A 23,397-nucleotide genomic window follows, 5' to 3' on the forward strand; every position below is an offset into this window, starting at 1 on the left:
TAAAACTCTCTGCTTTTCTTGAGGGTTTGCAAGTTAACTCTGTATGTTTCAGTCTCTACCATCAAAACATACATTTGCATAGGAATATAATTTATATAAATTTCTGTTCTGTTCCAGTAGGCTACACTGTGGTTACATTATTGAAGTTCAGTACATAATATACAGTTCAACATACACTTCTGCACCAGTAGTTTAATATCCACATAACAGTTTTCTTACTTTTGTAAGACAAGCACACAAATCATATTAATATTTCAGAAATGACATAGAATTGTTGACAAAATTTCAGCTAGCTGGGTTGGCAACCTCACAATTCTCCCCTCCCTGAAAATGCAAGCTAGTTTTTCAAGTGACCCTTGAAAAACTTTGCTTGAGAGGGTTGAGCCTAACTGGGAAAACCTTACCCCATTCCCTGTCTTGAGAGCCCATCTGCGTTGGCACTGCTAACCCCACTGCAGTGCTGCACTGTCATATCATATGCTTGCAACCCCAGGCTCCACCTTAGTAACCTGGCATTTTGCTGGCTGGCTTGATGTAGCCATGTTAAGGGATTGTGGTCTGTAACTACAGTAAATTTCCTTCCATACAGATAAGGATGAAGTTTCTGCAGTGCCCACACTATGCCCAGGCATTCCTTTTCTATAGCTGAATAGCATTCCTCCCTGGGTTGGAGCCTATGACTGAGATAAACCACTGGGTGCTCTCCTCCCTCTGAAGAAATCTGGCCAAGTACAGCCCCCAACCCCATGGTTTGAAGCATCCACTTGCACAACAAATTCTTTGCTGTAATCTGGACTGGCTAACACAAGGGGTCCTCCCAAAGCTCCTTTAAGCTAGTCCCTCAAAACCTACACCACCAAAACACACACATAGAAACACAAAACACACACCTACATTCACGGAGGCTCTCAGTAAAAACCTGCCCAAGAAACAGGGACCTCCAAAGCAGAAACACAAGCAACCTCCACCCCCCCCCCAACACAACCCAAATGGCACATAGCCCACAAACTCAGTGTGCCACTCAACCACAGCCCATAAGGCATAACAACGTACCAAACATTCTAGTCATAGATGACTCTATAGTCAGGCACATTGATGTTCCACTCACCAGGCTAAACAAGGAGAAAATTACTGTCAGCTGCCTGTTGGGTGCCAGGATCCGCCACATAACGCATGCACTCAAGTCACTCTACAACAAGTACAAATATGACTCTGTCATTGTCCATGTTGGTGTGAATGACCTGAGATGTACCTCCCTGGACTACATGAAAAGGGACATGGAGGAGCTGTCTGATCTTGTAGCCCAGGGAGGTATGACCCTAGCCCTGAGTAGCATCCTGCCATCACCCAGAATGATACCACAGTACAAGGACAAAATGACTGACTTCAACAACTGGCTTATCTGTCTGCCTGGGATGACATGATCGACAAACCATGATACTTTGCCAGAGATGGCCTGATCTGTCGCCCCTGGGATTCCGAATACTGGCTAAGGCTCTGGCCACCCCTAGGCAAGGTTTAAATGACAAATTTACCACCATAACAGGTACAGGCAAGAAGAATCTGAGGGTATTGCTACTCAATGCTAGAAGTCTAAACCTCAAAATGCACTCACTTGAGGCACTCCTTAAAATGGAGAACATCGACATCTGTGCAGTGACAGAGACCTGGTTCAAGGCTCCAGAGAGTACCCCTGCATTACCAGGCTATAATTCATACCACACGTTTTGGCCACCTAACCTGGACCGAAACACTAAAGGCGGAGGCGTGTCCATATTCATTAAGGATATCCACACCTCCAGGCTAGTTGCTCAGCATAATGCATCCGATATTATCCAAGTGCAACTAACTCTGGGCAAGACCACAATCCAAATTGTAGCTTGCTACAGATCCCCCACAATGCCCCAGGATTCCCACTCCTCATTTCTTGATACACTGGAAAATATTAGGGTACAACCTAACACCCTAATAATGGGTGATTTCAACTACCCTACCATTAACTGGGAAAACTACTCGTGCACCAACTCTTGTGCTCAACGTTTTCTGGAATTCATAAATTCCAATGCCTTGGATCAACTTATCCACACCCCCACCAGGGGCAGTATTATCCTAGACCTGGTTATTACCAACATGGGCAACCGGTGCTCCACACCAGAGGTAATTCCTCGTTGGTCAGATCCGACCACAAGCTAATTACCCTAGACATCCACATCACACCCCCCATTAGGGAAACCACAGTAAAAAATTTCTCCAAAGCCAACTTTACGCTTCTTAAGACAGAAGTTGCAAACTTCACGACACCCATGCTGACGGACAATAGAGGTATGACTGCTGAATCCTACACAAATGCACTTTATAAGCACTTAAACGAGTGCATGGATCATACAATCCCTAACAGAACCAAGATGCTATCCTCCAAAAAAGGAAGCTAATCTGGTGGTCCCCTGCCATAAACAAACTCTACAACAGAAGAAAGAAACTGTTGCAAAAAAAAGAGTAAAATCCCATCATTGGAAAAACTCCCTGGTCAGCCTCAGTAAGAAGCTGAGGTCCCTCAAAATCCTCCAAAGCTAGTTATGAAAACAAAATCACCACTGACTCTAAAGACAACCACAAAGCATTCTATAGCTATGTTAAGACTCTCAATGGCAATACTCAGATCTGCTCTGAGTTATAGCACAATGGCCCTAAATATTCAGAACCAACTGATATTGCCAACATCCTGGCAGATAGGTTCAGTGCTAACTTTACCCCCCTGTCATCTCCTAAAGGGCCCGTCTCTATACCAGAAGAATGCAAAGTTCCTGTAATCACGGCTGCACAGGTAAAAAACACACTAGCCAAAGCCAAGAACACAGCATCCATGGGACCGGACAACATCCCAGGCTGTGTTCTACATGGACTATAGAACAAACTGGCACCCCACCTAAGTACCATGTTCAATCATAGCCTCACCTCAGGCTATGTGCCCACTGAATGGTGCACAGCGATGGTTATCCCACTCCAGAAAGGGGGAGCCACCACAGACCCCGGAAACTACCACCCCATTAGCCTAATGAGCCTGGTCTGCAAAGTTATGGAATGTATCATCATGGAACTTATAAACAATGACATTGGCAATCTCCAAACTCAGGACCCCACCCAGTTCGGGTTTGTAAAAGGCAGATCATGTCTCCTAAACCTGATAGACTTCTTTGAAGCAGTCACTAAAACCATAGATGATGGTAAGGTGGATCACACAGCCTATCTAGATCTCGCCAAGGCTTTCGACACCATCCCCCACTCTGGAATTATAGATAAACTCACTAAACTAGGTATAAATTCCTATGTCACAAGACGGGTTGCCAACTGGCTCACTGACAGAACCCACAATGTGAAAGTAGCAGACTCCAAATCCAACTTCAGACCAGTGACAAGTGGAGTACCACAGGGTTCAGTCCTGGGTCCTCTCCTGTTTGGTATCTACTTCTCTGAAGTACAGACTAACACAGAAGGTCTTTGGCTAACGAAGTTCGCAGATGACTGCAAACTAGGAGCCATAATCAAAACTCCAAAAGATGTGGACATCCTACAAAAGGGCCTCACTGAGAAAGATGCCTGGTGTCAAAGCCATGGCCTCAAGCTCATTGCTAAATGTGCATTGTCATCCCTTTTGATAAAAACACTGTAGCCATGAACTACCACATAGGTGGTAGTCTCTACTTAACACCGAAAGTGTGATAAGAGACCTTGGGACACAGGTGGACAGTAGTCTCACCTTTGATAACCACATCGCCACAGTAGTCAGGAAATCTTTCTATGTGGCACACCTCATCACAAAAGGTTTCGCATCCAGGAAAAGAGAGATCATTGTTCCCCTCTACTCGTCACTCATTAGACCCATTATAGAGTACAATGCGCCTTTTGGTATGAACCTCACAAGACATCTACAACAACTGGAAAGGCCACAGAAATACCTCACAAAGAGGATTACTGGCCTCAAACAGATGCCCTACGCAGACCATCTCAAAAAACTGCAGCTTTACTCCGTCGCATATCGCCTACTCATGGGCAATCTCTGCCTAACACACAAAGCTATGTCAAACCCAGAGCTTTTAGACATGCTCCACTTAAAGAAATCCCACAATAAACAGAACATGCTGGAGGAATAGATTCCTGTCCCAGAGACTTCCCATACTCTGGAACAAACTACCTATCTATATGAAACAAAGCTCATTAGCACTCTTCAAGAAAAATCTCGATGATTGGATGGGAAATAGGAAATTCACCCCGAGGATCACTTCTGTGGCTCTGCTCGACAGTGGCACAGGAGAATAATTTTCTTGGGTGGCGAATGCCAGGGTACCTTTTGGCTAGGCTCATATAGACCCTAGGGCCAACAGCCTAGTACCTACCTATGAACCTATGGAATGCCTGCTCACATGCTGGAGTCCACACTACCTTAACTGGCCTGTCTTTCTTTGTCAGGTCTGCGTGGGGAGCAGCTATGGTACTATAATCGAGGACAAACTTTCTGTAGTACCCTGCTGTCCCTAAAAATGCCCTCACCTGCTTTTTGGTAACATATGCAGGCCATGTCTGAATGGCTTCCACTTTGGCAGGTTCTGGCCTGATCTTACCACTCCCCACTCTATGTCCCAGGTAGGAGAGACCTCTGCCATATCCACCTGACATTTGCTGGGCTTAATGGTCAACCCTGCCCTCTGCAGTCTGCCCTGTACCTCCCTGACATGCTGAAGGTGCTCTTGCCAGGAATGGCTGTAGATGGCAATATCATCTAGGTAAGAAAGGGCAAAATCTCCTGCTCCTGCTAGGATATGATCTACCAGCCTCTGGAAAGTCACTGAGGCATTTTTCATCCCAAAGGGCATCTTTCTGAACTCATAGAAGCCAAAAGGAGTCACACAGGCTGACCTCTCTCTAGCACTGGGAGTCAAGGGCACCTGCCAGTAACCCTTGGTAAGATCAATGGTGGTAAGATATGCAGCCCCTCCCAGCTGCTCTAGGGCTTCATCTGTCCTAGGCATGGGGTAAGCGTCTGACTCTGTGTGACTATGTGTGACTATTTAATTTCTTGTAGTCCAAAAAGAACCTGGTGCTGCCACCCTTCTTCAGTGCCAGCACCACTGAGGAGGCCCAGGGACTGCTGGACTCCTGAACTGCCCCTAGTTCCAACATTTCCTGCATCTCCTCCCTCAAAGTCTGTTTGACTCTCTCAGGCACCCTATAAGGGGCCTGCTTAATAGGTCTTTGGGGTCCTGTATCCACATGGTGCTGCACCAGGTGGATGCACCGTGGTTTCCCAGTGAACATGTCCCCAAACTCCTGTAACACTGCTTGGATTTCTCAAACCTGGGTAGGGGACATCTGCTGGGACATTGCTACTTGTTCCACGGAGGTGTCAGTCCGAGCCTCACTGAGGGGATCAGTAAACAGATCCTCCTCAGACTCCTACTGCAATCCACTGCAAATACTCAGCACAAGGGCTTCCCTATCATGGTAAGGTTTCATCATGTTAACATGGTACAATTTGTGTCCCTGCCTCCTGCCTAGCAGTTCTACCATGTAGTTAACATCACTGACCTTCCTTACCACACTGTAGGGTCCCCTCCAGGTAGCCTGCAGCTTGTTGTGTCTGACAGGAATGAGAACCATTACCTGCTGCCCTAAAGCATACTCTCTAACTTGAGCATTTATGTCATACCAGACCTTTTTCTGCTGTTGAGCTTCTGCCAGGTTCTCCTGGGCCAAGCCCATGTGCTCCCTGAGCCTTGTCCTAAGGTTTAGGACATATGCCACAACAGACTCCTTGTGGGATTCACAGTCAACCTCCCACTCATCTTGAATTAAATCTAGAGGTCTCCTCAAACTATGCCCATACAACAACTCAAAGGGTGAAAAACATGTGGATTCCTGAGTAACCTCTCTGCACACAAACAGATGGGGCAAATATCTGTCCTAGTCCCTTGTAAACTGGTCTGCAAATGCCCATGGCATCATCTTGAGTGTAACTAACTCCTAACAAGACTATTAGTCTGGGGATGGTCTTTAGGTGCTTCGCCCCACAGTACTTCCACAGACTAGCCAGAAGGTCTGACATGAAACTGGCACCTCTGACAGTCAGTATCTCTTTTGGTAAACCTACCCTGCTGAAAATCTCTAACAAAGCATTTGCCACTTTTTCTGCCTCAATGGAGGATTGAGCCATTGCCTCAGGGTATCTGGTAGCATAATCAACTACCACTAGGATATACTTTTTCCCTGTGGAACTTGGGGTACTCAGAGGCCCCACAATATCAACAGCTACCCTCTGAGATGGCTCCTCAATCACAGCAAAGGCATCAAAGGAACTTTCATCTTGCCTCCTACCTTTTGGCACTGCTCACAGGTCCTGCAGTACCCTGTTACATCTCTGGAAATCCCAGGCCAATAAAAGTTCTGCATAATACGTCTCTTTGTACATTTTATGCCCATATGACCCGCAAAGGGAATACCATGGGCTATGGCTAGAAGTGCCAGACGGTAGGCTCTGGGCAGTACCAACTGCTGTACTCTCTCACCCTCTAGGCCTTCCTCAGGGGTCCACTCTCTGTACAGTAACTCTTTGTTCCAGTATACAGATTTCCCCTTCCCTTGAGAATCAAGTGCCTCACTAGCTACCTCCCTCAGGCCTTGTAATTTAGGGTCTGAGAGCTGAGCCTATGTGAACTCTCTCTTAGTAACCCTTCCCAGCTCCCCTTCCACAGGAAGTCTGGTTATCCTCTAACAACGGTGCCTCACTGTCAGCCTGGGTACTACTACTCACCTCTGCCCTTGCAGTCACTCTGTCCAAGGGAACATCAGTACCCACAAGCACAATCTCACTGCTACAAGGTAGCGCCTTCTCTGAAATAACCACCTCACCAGTCCTGTCTGTCTGCAAACATGTGGCCTTGTCTGGGTCTTCTTACCAGACCAACATGCTTGTCTCCGAGCCTGACTGCATGTAACTGCATGCACACATGGTACTGCATTATCAAAATCATTCCCTATCAGGACATCTGCAGGGATATCCTCAAACACCTATTTGCTGGCTTCCTTTTCCACCCTCCTAGTCAAGGTGAACCCTTGCCAAAGGTATTTGGAATGAGGCCCCTCCTAAAGCTCTCACTGGAGTAGACTGCCCAAGCAAGTAGTGCTCCTCTGTAAGCATTGCAGGCTTCACAACGGTTAGGTCAGAGGCTGTGCGTCTCTTACCCATGGCCTCTTTCCCATTCACTAGGATAGGATACAACCTCTTGTAGTAGTTTGGTACCCTTGTTGTCTCAAGACAACCTACTGTTGGCATTTTGTCATTCCCACTTACTGATGCTCCCACCTTTTGTTCCCCACTTTGCCTCCGTGGACATCTATATGCTACATGGTCCCACTGGTTGCATTTAAAACATTTAACCCTATGTCCTGGATGTCTACCTGGACCAGTGGCTTCCCCTGTTACTTACAGACTCTGTAGGGGCAGTCTGGGTTGCCCACCATGGGTTCCATTAGGCCTATGAGCAGCACTGGATGTCCCTTTCCTATGCAGAGATGCCCTGCTTGCTAGGTATAGTTCTCCCTTCTTTCCCAAATCATCTACAGCATCATCTAACCAGATTCTCATGTCCTCAGGCAAAGTGCTAAGGGCTTGTTCCCTCACCAAAGGTCTGCCAGCCCTTCAAGATTGGTGACATGACATCCACTCACCCACCTATGAAAATAAGTGTTTAGTTCAGCAACATATTCACACACACTTTCATCTGCCTTGCATCCATGCTCATGAAACTTGTTCCTTTAAGCTTCAGGTGTTGACTTAAAAAATTCTATCAAACAGTTCTTTACAACATTATAATTTAAAGAATCAGTATCAGACAGTTTGGAAAGAACAATTACAGCTTTACCATGGAGTAAGGGGGTCAGGAACCATAGCCAGAGCCCTTGGTCAACATTATACTGTTTGCATACCCTCTCAAACATATGAATGAAACTATCAAAATTATCCTCCTCTGTACATTGTGGAAGAAATTTACTGACCTTTGTTGCTGCTGGGGTTCGGTTACTCCCTTCCCCATTACCTCCATGGCTCTGGTGAATAGTCAGCATCTCCTTTTCATGTTGCCTCTGCCTCTCCTTCTCAGATGTCTCAGTCTCTCTGCTGCTTCCGTTTCCAAACGCTTGGCCTCTAACTCAAGTCTCTAACTCCAGATTGATATTTAAGTCCTATGTGAAAAGGTTGAGTTGTCCATTTTCTGAGAGTTGTACATCTCCGCAGCCAGTCTGATCGTCCTCCTGGTTGCTATCCTCTGATGCAGCTGTGACTAAAGCTGCAAATGTCTGCTTTAGTCAGGTTTTCGTGTACCAGTCCTTTAACCTGGTATATCTCAGCCAACTGGCTCCTTGTCAGCTTGCCATACTCCTCTGTTGACATGCTTGCCTGCTCTCCCTAACTAAGCTAACAAAAAAATAAAACAATTGTGATATGAATTCTGAATGTTCATTGCATGGCTGACAGTACAAAAACACTTTCAGTTACCACTGTACACAGCTATAGGAATTAAATATCCACACCACTACAAGCCAATTAATATGTGATGTGGCTATCTCACCACTATCAACCAATTAATATGTGATGCGGGCATCCCACAACTGACAAACAGTTAATATATGATGTGGATATCCCACCACTGTCAAACAAGTAATATGTGATGCCCCTGCACTGGCCCTGTAATCAAGGAGCCTCAATCCTCACCACTAGCACCAGTGAGGGATGTGCACATTGGGAAGATGACAAGTACACACACAGTAAAGTACAATTTCCCTTAAGAGCACACAGAGATAAGTCAGTCTGTTGCTGGTTTCCCCCTCTTTCCCCAGATCCCCAAAAAGATTCCCCCCTCTCACAGCTATACGGGTTATGATCTCAGCTGAGTGGTCAAGCCAAATACTCCAGAACCCTCTCTGTCCAACCAGTGCTTCATGTCCCTGCCCAAGTAGCTGACACACACACACACACACACACACACACACACACACACACACACACACACACACACACTGAGATTTGATTCATATACAAACACACAAGACACTCCTGGGGAAGGCTGTGTTCACTAGCTATGCCCCTTCTGCCCAGACTATAATGTAGTTTTCACTGCCACTGACCAGTTTTTTATCAGCTACTATAAGGCCCTCACAAAAGGTGACCAATTCTACTGTGTAATGTTACTATTATCCAAATGGTGTGACCAACAGTAAGGCTATTGGAGTGTCCTATATGTCACTAAATATATATGCAAGTAATCTAAGAGCTTAAATATCCTAAGCAAACCAGCCACAATTAAAAGGCTTAAATTTACTTAATAATAAATAAAAAACAAGATAATACTCAATAACTCAGCACAGTGACAACAGAGTTCAGAACAACATTGCAGGACAGTCTCACATAAATAAAGAAAACATCTAAACTAATCTTACTATATGCCTATCTATCTCCAAGAGAGATTACTGTAATCTAGTACTTACAATTAACAAGGTTAGAAGTGCTGATGAGAGGATTTTTCTAGGTCCAAAGGCAAATACAAAATGCACAGACTTTCTCTGAGAGATAGTTCTTAAATTAATAACATATTAGTGCTGGATCAACTGGGTGACATCACTATTTGCCACTTGCCTTCAGTTCCCAGGCTAACAGATACCAACAGAATTTAACATTTCTCTGTAAAAAATACTTCTCTCAGAAGTTTGCCTGGAACTGGAAGTTGTAAAACAGTTAAACACTTATACATTTGAAACCTAGTAATTATTTATGTTTCCAGACAATAGAAAGAAACCTCTAGCTGTAGACATCCTGTCTCCTAGCTGCATTGAAACTGAGATAAACAGTCATAAAACTCTTTGCATTTCTTGAGGATTTGCAAGTTAACCCTGTATGTTCCAGTCTCTACCATCAAAACATACATTAACATAGGCATATAGTTTATATACATTTCTGCTATCTTCCAGTAGGGTACACTGTGGTTACATTCTTTAAGCTCAGTACATAACACACAGTTCAACACACACTTCTGCACCAGTAGTTTAATATCCACATAACATACTCTTCTTACATTTGTAAGACAAGCATACAAATCATATTAATATTTCATAAATGACATAGAATTGTTTACAAAATTCCAGCTAGCTGGGCTGGCAGCCTCACAACATCCTACAAGTTGTTCAAAAAACTAACCACAAACTAGGTGTTAACAGAATATGCATGCAACTTTAACTCAGACTTATCTACTCCCCAGTCTCCTGTATGCCAAATCACTTTTTTTTTACTAACCTACATTCCCTCTCAGCAAGCCAAACTTGAACAAACTGACAAAAAATTGCAAGGTTTGCAACTAACCACATTAACCAGATACATCAATCACTATGTTGCACCTAACTCTAACTGGTAGAAGCTATCTAATCTACAAGCCTTTTCTCTTATTTAGATTTCCCACAACATCGTCTATACCCCAGACAGATGCCTTACCACCAGCAAATAATTAAACTGGTAAACACCCCAAGAGAGCTGCATTCGGTAAACTAATACCTGGTATTCAGACAAAAATCTAAAAATCTTAATGGTGACTGTCTATATAACCTGTATACATTGCTAAACTATGGAATTCAATCCAAGCAGATATCATAAATGTCTCATCTTATACACAAATTAAAATCCTTTTGAAGACGTACATATCAAGCAAATAATCCTGACCTGCACTTGTAGCAAACCCATTACAAAGACACTTCATTTAACTCTTATCCAGTTTATAATTTACAGTCCCAATGAAATTACACCTGTCTATTACTGCTCTTATGCCAGCCCATTACTAATTCCAAACATCATGCAGTCAAATAAAACTAGTACAAATGAATTCTCAAATACAGGTCTCAAGTGAATTTAAGGGTTTGGATAAAATATGCATATACCTTTACCTACTGCATTTATGCTAATATTAAAGTGGCAGTATGTACACACACTGTAAAATAATGCTGAATGTTCTACTGATGTATGAATTTTACAGGCTGTATATACTATGTTGTATAAATGTGCTGGAGTTTAACATGGTGAAAATACTGTGTAGTGCATGTAATATTTTGATTACCCATTAAGTTACACAATCCCCAGTGTTATTTACCACTCAAATGCAAGTAATGTGGAGCTTTTCTCACTGAGACTCTGCTGAAAAGGTTTCAGCAGACTTTCATAGTAAACAAATAAATAAATAATATGCTTTAGGCAGATTTCACAAAAGAAGACATCAGCTATAAACATGAAGTGACAGCCAACACTTTCTCCTGCGTATTTAGCTCAAGCACTGTCCTGTCCCTAAAGGCCAATACTGCATCAGAAAAGTCTTGTTAATCTTTGCTGAAACTAAACCATACAATCCTGCATAACAGCAATACAGTAAATATTATCACAGATGTTTATCTGCTATTATGGGTAATAAAGCAAAATCTTTACAAGACATTTTCCAACATGGATTTACTAAGAACAGGTCCGCGTTTACAAACCTGGTGGATTTCTATGAACCTGTTAGCAGGGCCATGAATTTTGGTATTGGGGTTGCAGTTTTTGATCTTCAGTTGTCAAAGGCCTTTAAACGTATTCTTAATTTTATTATCAGCTTCCATGCAACAACTATCAACTAACCTTTATGTGATTATTAAATGGGTAGAACATTAGTTGCGGGATAGATATCAAAGACCAATGAATAACAGTTATTCAGGATGGGAGGTAGGTAACATTGGAGTTCCAAAGGAGTCCATTTTAGATCCACTTCTGTTTAATCTGGTCTTTTTACTACTTTCACAATTTGAGGATATGTGCACAATACAAAAGTCGGGGCTTTCTTTTCTGGTTCTGGAGATATGGATTAAATTAATGTATATCTGGGAAAGGTACATAACTGGTTGAGAGATTATGGCTTATAGATTAACATTGACAAATACAGTGTTTGTATTTTGGGAAGCTATCCCCTAGGTCTATTATAAGCATGGGAACTATAAACCCCAATGTTGTGAATGAGTACAAAGATCTAGGTATTACAATTAGTAAAAATACAAAATTCAAATCCCCCACATAGATAACCCAAGACAAAGGCTGAGAGGGTAATGGAACTTTAACTCCTGTGATGTTACCTTTCTCATAAAACTATTTGCAATGTACTGCAGGACCAGTTATTGAGTTAACTTTCTGTACTTATGTGATATGCTAACCTTGGAGAGTATGCACAACATGCTAAAAATTTTTACTATTCAAAATCTCCAATACACCAAACTTGAGGATGTTGGTTTATAGTCAACTTGCTACAGGCACTTCCAAGAAAAGCTGTGCCTGGCTTTCAAGGCATTATAGGATGAGAAATTTCAAGTACTGATAAGTGTAGATCTGCAATCTACTGTATCATCTAAGGGAAAGGGAGTATATACACAATTAGGGAGTGCATAACTACACATAGATCTAAATTTCTATGGTTTACCTGTGGAATAGGTTACTTTTTTTTGTTTTGTTTTTTTTTGTTACTAGCCACCTTGAAAGCTCTTTAGATTGATGGATGCGGCACAATCAGCCTTTTCAAAGTACTCAGAGTCTGTATTTTAGTACACCTTCAGGTCCTTATGCAGTTATCCCAAACTATGAGCGGTCTATTAACATTAAAGTGCATTAACATCTCAGGCGTTGACTTTAATTTTCTTGTCTTAAAAACACTTTTAAGCATTTTTTTCAACTATGCATAACTCTGTTCAGTTCAACATCTTTGCCGGTATTTCCAAAGCTGTTGCCTAGCCTAAAAGTGAAAGTGCAACTACCAGAGTATTTTGTTCTCCACCAGTAAAAAGATCTCCATACTTCCATCTCATTTCTCTAGCTTCCACATGGTCTTCTCTCATTGAAAAATGGATGCATTTTATAATTAAAAACATCCTCTGCTACCACTTGTTACACATGCACAGCAAAAAAAATATTTCTAAGGAGAGAAGCGCTTAAGATAACTTCTGTAAATGACTGATTGCAAGCACAGATATTAGTCCTGCTGGAAAGAATTTCCCCCAATAAGTCACCATCCTTTTATATCCCACAGATGGGACCAGCTCAAAAATAGAAAGATATATTAAAAGGAACACGCAAAAATGATGCAATTAAAATAACTTACTCCAGAGTAATTAAAAAATAACACAAATACAAACATGTATTAAAACTGCCCCTTTGAATTTTTTTCTCAAGTATATCCTAACCAGGGCATTCACAACAACATTCCACAAGCCGCAACAGCATATGCAAGCCACCTCTTATTCCCTGAATCTACTATTCTAAAAATTCAGAACAAATCTCTGTGTCATTATTTTACAGTTCTTAAAAGTTCTTATCCTCATTGTCTTGACTAAACTATTGCAAACCACAATCATTTCAGCCCATTTACCGTATCACCTATCCTTAAATCCTACTCCCAATACACACCTCTGTTGACATCCTCTCAAGTACTTCCCTGCTGCTCCACTCCTAGATTTCACTGTCCGTGACACATAATATTTTACAACATGGTCCTCACTCCTATATTGTCAAAATTCACTCCCACATTCCACCTCATGCTTGGCAATGAAAGGACCATGGCCATCATCCAGATGAGAGGTATGTTTTTTTTTTTTTTTTTTTTTTTTTTTGCTCATAACAGCTTTCCCCATACTGGCCTTCAGATACAGTGCAATACTCAGTTATACTAAGCTGCAGTATGTCCTACTTCAGGGTCACCATCCATAGTTTTAAGTGCATACAATTCTTGGCCAGGCTTATGTTTCCACACACCCAAGTGCCTCTGCATGGCACTGATTTAATGGCCCTTCCTCCAGGTGGCACTCCTATGGCAGGACTTCACCCCCCCCCCCCCAACTGGCAAGTTCTCAACTGACATTATCCACTTACATCCAAACCCTTCAAGTGCACTGCCTTAATTATCCAGCAACTACTTAAACATAGGTTGTCTGGGAAATCATCAAGTACAAAATCTCTAAACTCTGGAACTAGCTAGATTATTTCCGTCACTTATTATTACCTTTTCACAGTCTTTTCAGTTGTTTTAAATTGAGGTTCTGATACACACCTATCAATCACTCTCTACTAATAACTCAAATGGTTGTAGCAACTGTGATGATGCTACCAATTCAAAGCAAAAACAAAGTATTTCCTCACATGACCCAATACAATGCATGTATCTGCTTTTATTTCCTTAACATATACGTAGAGAAAGAGAGAGATACAACTTGCTGTATAATCTACATATGGAATTATAAACTGTATACAGGTAATCTACTCGTGTGACATTTCTTAAATTTGTATTTAATTTGTAAACTGGTACATACCCTATGCACAATTGCCTCTTTCAGGAACAACCAATGAACAGTGTTTGGTTAATTGACTTGCTCAAAGTCACTCAGCAGACAACTAGATACTGAGAGAATCAAACTAAGGACTAAAGCATGACGTTTGTTAGTAGTTCTCAGCCTTAATCCTCTGTGCCAAATTCCAAGACTGCTTGTCACTCCCCCAACCCCCCAAGACCTCTAATGACAACCCGTGCAAAAACAAAGATATATTAAAAGGAACACAAAAATTATACACTTGAGTTTGGTTTAGCATTACATATTCTTGAATGTCCAAAAAGTGGAAATGTGGGCATATCCACTGACTTAGGCTATGGTCATACGCCTTACCTGCTCAGCATGTCGGACAGGATATCAAGAGCTTCAAGCTGTGCAGACACATCTTCTTGCTTAGCAATAGCACCAGTCAATTGTGCGGTAATCTTTTTACACACATTTGCAGTCACTGATGAACCTAGGATGAATGAAAAGTGTGTTACCTCTGAGGCTGCCTTAACTTTGATGTATGGAATACTCTAAAATTGCACTTAAGCCCTCATTTTTGACGAGTGAAAAATGACTGCATTAATAAAGCAAACACAGAGAAGACAATAGGAAATGACCTGGCATGAATACTACATTTCAAAAGATGTAAAATTCCATTCACTGCAATGCTCAGTGAGGAATACAAAATAGGAAAACATTTTAAGAAAACACTTTTTTTGGAAAAAAATCAGAAGTCATTAAAAGGAAAAACATGGAGCCAATAAACCCTTTCCTAACTGACCACACTTTGTAACTATGCTATACCACTGTTAATGTGTAAATAACTCATGAATGATCTGCATTGCAGCAGGTCTTACATGGCAGCTACAGTCATTCTCTTTGTGGCTTGTAAACTGCATCCATACATTTACTATGTTAAGAACTGCACAATCCTCCCATGTCTATACCAAATGTCTACTATCCCCCTCGGGGCCTGCTATGGACACATCATAAATGGTAGCCATGATTACTTGTTAGAAGTACATGGGAATTTAGATGAGCTCAAATTTCAATCTTCAAGACTGCCAACAGAAAACACCTATAATACAGTAACTAAAAGCTTGCTAAAAAGAAATCTGTCTGTAGAAAATAAGAACAGAGATACAATATATGACAAATACCTTAAAAATAAGACTTCCTGGTTTACTTAAGGATAGCAAAAAAGGATCAGTCTCATTAGATGAACAGGTAGCACACTTGTGATTGGTGCTAAAGACCAAAAGGCTGTGGGGGTTCTTTTCCCACACTAGGTAGTTGGTTTAATTTTTCCAGTACTGACAATGCAGTACAACATAAGGAGGTGGCAAATTCCTAAGTGTGTCATCCTTCAGATGAGACATTAAACTGAGGCACATCTGTCTGAGTTGGTGGTAGTTCAATTGAATGTAAAAGACTCCATGGCACTTAATGAAAAAAAAGATCAGAAGGAGCTCCCAGGTGCCCTGACCAAAGTTTCCCTAATCAGAATGAATATCCCATCAGGTCTCTCCAGAAAAGCGGCCATTGGCATAATGGGACTAAACTGGTCAACAAAGTATATATAAAAAAAAAAAAAAAAAAATACAAAGCACAGTTTCCAAAGTTGATGCATACAGGACCCAATTAGGAAGACCATGGCAAAATGCAGAAATGTAAATAAAGACTTTGTAAACCTCTCTGTGACGGTATCAGGGAAACTGCTCAAACTCCCTTGGTCTTCACAGTTTAGTAATAAAATGACAAACACAGCAGGTCAAAATACTACAATGATTTTTTAGAACCTCAATCAAGATCTTCAAAGACGTTAACAGAAAGATAAAAATATACTTCTCTAATAACAGACAGATCAATTAAAAACAGCCAACCAAAAAGTAATTAGTAGTATGAACTTCCCACCAACAGTGCCCTGTAATCCAAGTAATGATTAAAATCCTTAGGTCTTATGTTCTTAAATTTGAATTCAGTACCCCAAGTCACATCTTTAAATTGTAACATCTATTCTTAGGTTCTTCCAACACTGAAATCAGGAGTGATCTATTCTAAAATGCTTTTTTAGTAAAGATATCTCCATACGAGTTTCACAAAAATGTTGCACCACTGTGTTTTCAAACTTATTTCTAATGCATTTAATATGTGCTTCTATCTATATAACACAATTGATAAGGATACCAAATGAATGATAAACTACAGCTTAAAAACTACAAGAAAATTATCCTTTGCATTTAAAATGCACATTATTAATCTAAGTTTGCAACATGCAAACAAACCAAGCATCGATTACAAGGTTTCATTCTAGCCCATCCTGTAATGCTCATAAAAGATTTGTCATCAGATCTTAAAATGGTTGTTCACTAAGAAAACAAAATGTTTTATTGCTAATACAGGAAATCATAGGTTTAATACAAAGCAAGGAAACTAAATCCTGAACTTCCCTCAGCACAGACCAAACTCTGTGTACCGCAGACACTAATTGTTTAATTAATATGAAATTCTAAACACCTGCCAATGTACCAAAGCAAAACAGCACCAATGGGATTGGAGAACGTATTTCCTCTCACTAGAAAGCACATGGTAACATCCTTGGCATCCCTAAGGAAAATCAGTCTACTTGCTATGTGCCCCATGGGATCCAAGTAACTCTACACTGGGTAAAGCTAACTTTAAATGAACTTAATGGCAACTAGTACCATGGAGACAAGTGATACAGCCACAAGACTTTCCAAATAGTCTATTTCTAACCAAGTCATCATAATCTCAGTGGGTCAAAACCAAAAAAATGAATATTGATCTTAGAAATTTCATGAGACCATCAAAAAACATTTCTATGTAAATCTAGCATAAACTTATCAAATTGGTGTGCACTGCCTTTGACAAATCAAAAAGAAAAATTATTTTTCCTCGATAATTTACTGTGTTTTGAATGAAACTAATGTAGTAAATCTCCTCTTCAAAAAGATCCAGCAATAGGCTGGTATAAGGTGGGGAAAAAAGGAGCAGCCATAGAAGTACTCTGTGTTTGTTGATACAACAAAAATTTCTAAAGCATATAACTAATGTATCATCACCAAGGAAATTATCCAGTACTTCTAAAGCCACATTAATACTGCATTTAAACTGAACACATTAATAGCTAAATACATATTTTTACTCCATTAATATTATGCAATTTTTGTAAAGTATCTATAACTACAGACAACGAATCATTTACATATTGCAGTTGGTAATCACTACTCTACCTACCTACTCTTTACAAACAGCCAGAACATTCAGATATGATGAGCTTCCAAGATGGCCATCAAATTATCTTCATGAACCTAATTACTGAGGCAGCAGAAAGTTGGGGTATGAGATTATTCAACATAAAAATATTTCATCTTGTCCTTTTAGATCCATACCTTTATCAATTAAGGTTTGCACTTCAATGTTATCATATATATCACAAGACAAATTTAATAAACGTTTCTACAAATTAGGTATGTTAAACACATTTCTAAATATCAGGCTACAATATGAATTATAATGGTATTAACCTTTGTTAGTTGGCTTCACTATACTACTGGGGTTATTACATAAAAACTTTAAAGACCTAAATCTTCATTAGTCAAATTACAGTCAATGACTACATGTCCTCTCTTCATCAGAGGCTGTTTGCCTAATATTAATGAGCTACACAATGTAGAATGATTATTGGTAGCTTTATTATAAGGTGAACTAGAAGAATTTTGTTTAATGTGAGAAACATGTGAATCTAAAACTGCACAATGACCTAATCAGAAAAACAATTCACATACCAAAACTCATAAGTACTGTGAACAGAGACCATTTCAAATACTACTTTCCTGTTCTCGTCTCTCAAAATAAAAATATAAAAAATTAAAACATGGAGTCAATTTGTATCCAAGGTAAATGAGGTATGGTTGGTGAGAATAACTTTGGGTCCTCAGGTCAGCAAAGTAAAGTCAGCATTAGTAAGATCTATCCCAGAAAGTGTTTGCAACTGGGATTTCAAAATCCTTTTCTGCAGTTGTAGTAGTCTTATCAAAAACTTGATCAGCACGGCAGTTTTAAAATCAAAATATTAGAAACATGTAATATGTTTTTCTTCATTTACAGCTGTTACAGCACGTCTTAGTAATCCCTTAGTATTCAGTGTAGCTTTTTAGTACCCAGTTTCTTTTAATATCTATCCAGATATGAATGAAAAAAATTCTGTTTCTGTTTTTCCTGGACATTTCCATGAATATCACTCTTTATAGGACTAGATCACACTGGACTACAAGTAATTGAGTTTTTGTGATATCCATTCTTAAAAAGCACAGTTGCAGATTCTGCTTCCATTTTGTGTTCTGCCTACTAGAAGAGCATTGATGTTGGCATTGTACATTATTTGCATCCTTCCTCCTTATCAAGAGATTTTCCCCACAGACATGCTGTATTAATCAAATAAACGACCACTCTGCATTGTAGCCCACTGCTTACTTTTCAAGATCTCTAAATCATTTAGTTTCAATTATTTACTTTCTGAATGAAACTGTCTAGAAATACACATCTTAAGTTCAGAGAGCTGTGGTTTGGATTCAGTTGCAAGCTTTTCACATTTAATACAGTCTTGCTCTTATAAGAACCTGTATACCTTTTAATATGCATTCAAGTGCGACTGTTAGCTAATATGTCAAGTCTTCTTCTCATGTCTCTCCAGCAAATGACACAGTAAGACTCTTGAAAGCTCACACACTCCTTCATGTAACATTAAGTTCTTTATACATTTTTAAAAACAAGATATTTAGACATTATTTTCTGATAAAAACAGCATTTTCGGCTTACTGTCCAGAGACCTGGTTCTCCTGGGGAATTCCATGTCTCTACAAGGTTGAGATAACACAAACATCAGAATATATTTCATTACCATTAGTAAACTGTTTGCCTAGGACATCCAACTTATTTCTATTTTTATAATTCACAGCATGTGTAATAAAATCATCCATAGTTTTTGAGTAAAAGCTTGCAGATTAGACAAGTTTATCAAAGGAGGAAAATCATCCCAAGATTTAAAAAGATGGCCATAGTTCCAGAAGGAAAATATAAAGCTACAATCACAATCATCCCCTTTTTCTCCATTTTTAAATGGGGTTGGGATGTTTTTATTTAACATTTGTTAACTGGGAAAAGTCAGACTTGGAACAAAGACAATTTTCAGCAGAGGTCTGGGGAGAAACGCTCCAGATTCATGTCTTTGTAACATGGGAGGAAACCGGAGCACTCAGAGGAAACTCACACGAACACAGACAGGACATGCAGACTCCGTACAGAAGGCACCCCAGCTGGGAATCAACCGGAGAACCTCTTGCTGTGAGGCAACAACACTACCGCTGCACCACTATGCAACTGTCATCACTTCTCTCAATTCAGTGCCACTCTCCTCCCATCTTCAACAGGCATGCCTGACTGTCGCAGGTTCGTTCTCACTCACGCTATCCATCAAACTGCTAGATGTTTTCATTTTCTATCGCCTTCTAGTTTCAGAACCACTAATCTCTTCTCTTTGATGTACTCTACAGCTGGAGCTAATTTGGCTTCTGTTCTGATGTCAGTACCTCTTTGCCAGTTTGTATCCTAGCACCCATCTAAGGTACCTCATCTCAATCACCTCAGCCGCTCTGCTTTCATTGCCCAGATTTATGCATCTTTCAAAAGTACTAGTCATACCACTGTTCTGTATACCTTTTCTGCTTCTTTGGTATTCTCCTGTCATGTACTACTCCTGACACACTGTGGCAGTTGTCTACAACCACCCCGATTCTAGCTTAACCCCCTCATCAGACTTTCCTTTTCCTCAACCACCCCTCACAAGATACATAAACCTGTTAACATGTGCCACTATTTCCCTTATTTACCATCAATTTTCAGTTTCCTCCAATTCCCCCATCTGCTGCAATGACATCTCTCGTTTGTAATCAGTTTCATCCCAAGTGCCTTTAGTTTTGTATTCCATTCCCCTATCATTTGCTGAAGTTCTCATTCAGTGTCTTCTGTAATACCACATCATTATCTGCATACAGCAGCTATGTTGATATTTCCCTGCCAAATTTTTTACTAATGCAATCCATCCATGTATCAACATCACACCCACTCCCAACAGGAATCCCTCTGCTTTTCGGCTATTCCGAACACTGCTCATGCCTGTGTCTGAGTCTTTGAACATTCTGCACTAATTTTACTGAACTGTGGCAGGACTGCCCCAAATTCCTATGGACCTTATCATGTGTTTTTTTCCTAATCTAGGATCTGAATCTGAACTGCTTTTCTCCTGTCTTATTTTCAGCTACTCTGCATATTCATCTACCTTACTTGCTACTACTTTGCATATTTGTTCATCAATCATCCCCTCCAGCACCTTTCTATAGTGTACGAAAAAAACACCACACTGCACTTAGAACAAAGCGTTAGTAGTGCTGGCTTCAAAGAATGATGTAGGAATAATACAACAAGTGGCGCAACACCATCTGTTAAGAATCCACCACCAAAAAAACTGCTGCAATGCTGGTAACTCCACAAACTGCTTTAATTCCACAAGCAAATAAACGTTAAACGCTGCCAGCGTTTTTCGTTCTGAGTAGTATCAAAACTTCTTCAGACAACAGCTATCCAGTTACACACAGTTTATATACAAATTCTAAACAATTAAAAGCAAATGATTTAATTAATTAATAGGTCTGCTTTTGTTCAAACTTTTAAAGAAGCATTACACAAATATACTGTGTAACAAGATGTATATATAGGTATGTATGCATCCCACTAGTATGACAACTTGTTACAAATATATAAAAAAACTAATGTATACAACTTGTTAGTGTTACCTAAATATATTTATATATGTAGAAAGTTTAAAAACATACTTATTTTTATATCTATTCCTAATATAGGTTACTTTAAAGTACCCATTATTATAAAAGAAAAAAACAAGCCTAAAATAGTTTTAACAAGTAGTTTTTTTAAAAATATTTTTAAAAGATTTTTTACAAATAATTTTAATGTCCAATGTAGAGGGGTAATTCATTAATAAAAACTGATGACCAAGTCGGTTTAACGCATCAAGTTTTTGATTTTTAAGATACATGCTATTGAACAGAATTCATTTATGCCTGGTTCTCTATTAGCTGCCAGGCGTAATTGCCAAATTAATTCTTTCTTCTCCAACTCTAATTTAAGGTAATGGTCATTTACAAAGTTAAAATTATCCTGTAATGTATTAATTCGATCTATGCCCATAAAATTAAAAGAGTGGTTGGGATTATTAGCACAATGCCTAGCCAGGGCATTCTCATTTTTGCCCTTATTAATAGCGTACAAGTGTTCGTACATCCTGTCACGCAACCGTCTGTCTGTCTTTCCCACATAGAATGATGTACATTGTGTACATTGTGCTAGATAGACAATTCCTTTCGAGTTACAGTTATATAAACCTTTGACACCATACCTAGTTGTCCTGATTGTAAATTGGTCCTTTGTCATTATATACCTACAGTACTTACAGGTACCACATTTTTTAGTCCCCCTTCTGTTGTTTGTTTGAGCCAATTTTGACTCAAGAAGTTTTTTCATGTTAGTGGCCCTTCTAAAGGTTACTACAGGATTAAGAGTTAAATTTGTTGCAACATTTTTGTCCATTAATAGGTAGAACCAAAATTTTCTAACTATTTTAACTATTTCTGTGGCTTCCAAACAGTAAGTAATGGTAAATACTGTTGCAAACTTCTCTTCACTACATACATTTTTTACCAAAGTGTGATCTCCATTCTCTGTTGTTACGTAACCTAAATCACTACTAGTCACTGTGGGGTCAATGTTTGTGTCATGTGCCTCCGTGTTCTCATTTGCAGACAGTATTGGTACATAAAACCCTTTCTCTCTTTTCTCTATCACTTCCTCAAAGATGTTATCTAAAAAGGAGACAGAGTACCCTCTCCTCAGAAACATTAGATGTAACAATTTACATTCTTCCTCAAAGTCTTGCTGCAAAGTGACCATTCTTGCTATTCTAGGCTTGTTTTTTTCTTTTATAATAATGGGTACTTTAAAGTAACCTATATTAGGAATAGATATAAAAATAAGTATGTTTTTAAACTTTCTACATATATAAATATATTTAGGTAACACTAACAAGTTGTATACATTAGTTTTTATATATTTGTAACAAGTTGTCATACTAGTGGGATGCATACATACCTATATATATACATCTTGTTACACAGTATATTTGTGTAATGCTTCTTTAAAAGTTTGAACAAAAGCAGACCTATTAATTAATTAAATCATTTGCTTTTAATTGTTTAGAATTTGTATATAAACTGTGTGTAACTGGATAGCTGTTGTCTGAAGAAGTTTTGATACTACTCAGAACGAAAAACGCTGGCAGCGTTTAACGTTTATTTGCTTGTGGAATTAAAACAGTTTGTGGAGTTACCAGCATTGCAGCAGTTTTTTGGTGGTGGATTCTTAACAGATGGTGTTGCGCCACTTGTTGTATTATTCCTACATCATTCTTTGAAGCCAGCACTACTAGACCTTTCTATAGTGTGACAGGAGTCTGATATCGCTAAAGTGCCCATAGCTGTGGATGCCCCTTTGCTCTTGTACACTGGCACTAGTATTTTTATTCTCCCGTCATCTGAGACATGCCTCTTTTTTTAGAAATAAAGCTCTACAAACAACAATAATAAAGAAAACAACATGTCAAAAACATTAACAAAACCTCTAGAGCCTCAATAAAGGAGTTAAAAACAATTATACAATGATGGGTCATTATTTTTCAAACAACTAGCACACTGGATGCATGGACCAACCAGCATGCCCATTGTAAATCGAGCATAAGCCAATAGAAAAAAGTCTGACTGCTAAAGTACCAGTCAATGGCCAGACTTCACTACTGGAATATGCTACAGACTGACAGTGCAAAACAGAAGA

The 23,397-nt window shown here is 39.7% G+C and overlaps 1 protein-coding gene across 1 annotated transcript in view; it reads right to left on the minus strand.

Annotated features, from left to right (window-relative positions):
• Window positions 1-23,397, minus strand: part of LOC122807680 (cullin-associated NEDD8-dissociated protein 1-like) — a 1,198,738-nt gene that overhangs the window by 813,228 nt on the left and 362,113 nt on the right. Inside the window, exon 4 of the mRNA XM_044078634.1 lies at window positions 14,761-14,884. Within this exon, the coding sequence (XP_043934569.1) occupies window positions 14,761-14,884 (124 nt within the window). The remainder of the gene's footprint in view (window positions 1-14,760; window positions 14,885-23,397) is intronic.

Source organism: Protopterus annectens, chromosome 7.part1 (genome assembly GCF_019279795.1).
Source record: "Protopterus annectens isolate FY-2018-M chromosome 7.part1, PAN1.0, whole genome shotgun sequence".
In the NCBI taxonomy this organism is placed as follows: domain Eukaryota; kingdom Metazoa; phylum Chordata; order Ceratodontiformes; family Protopteridae; genus Protopterus; species Protopterus annectens.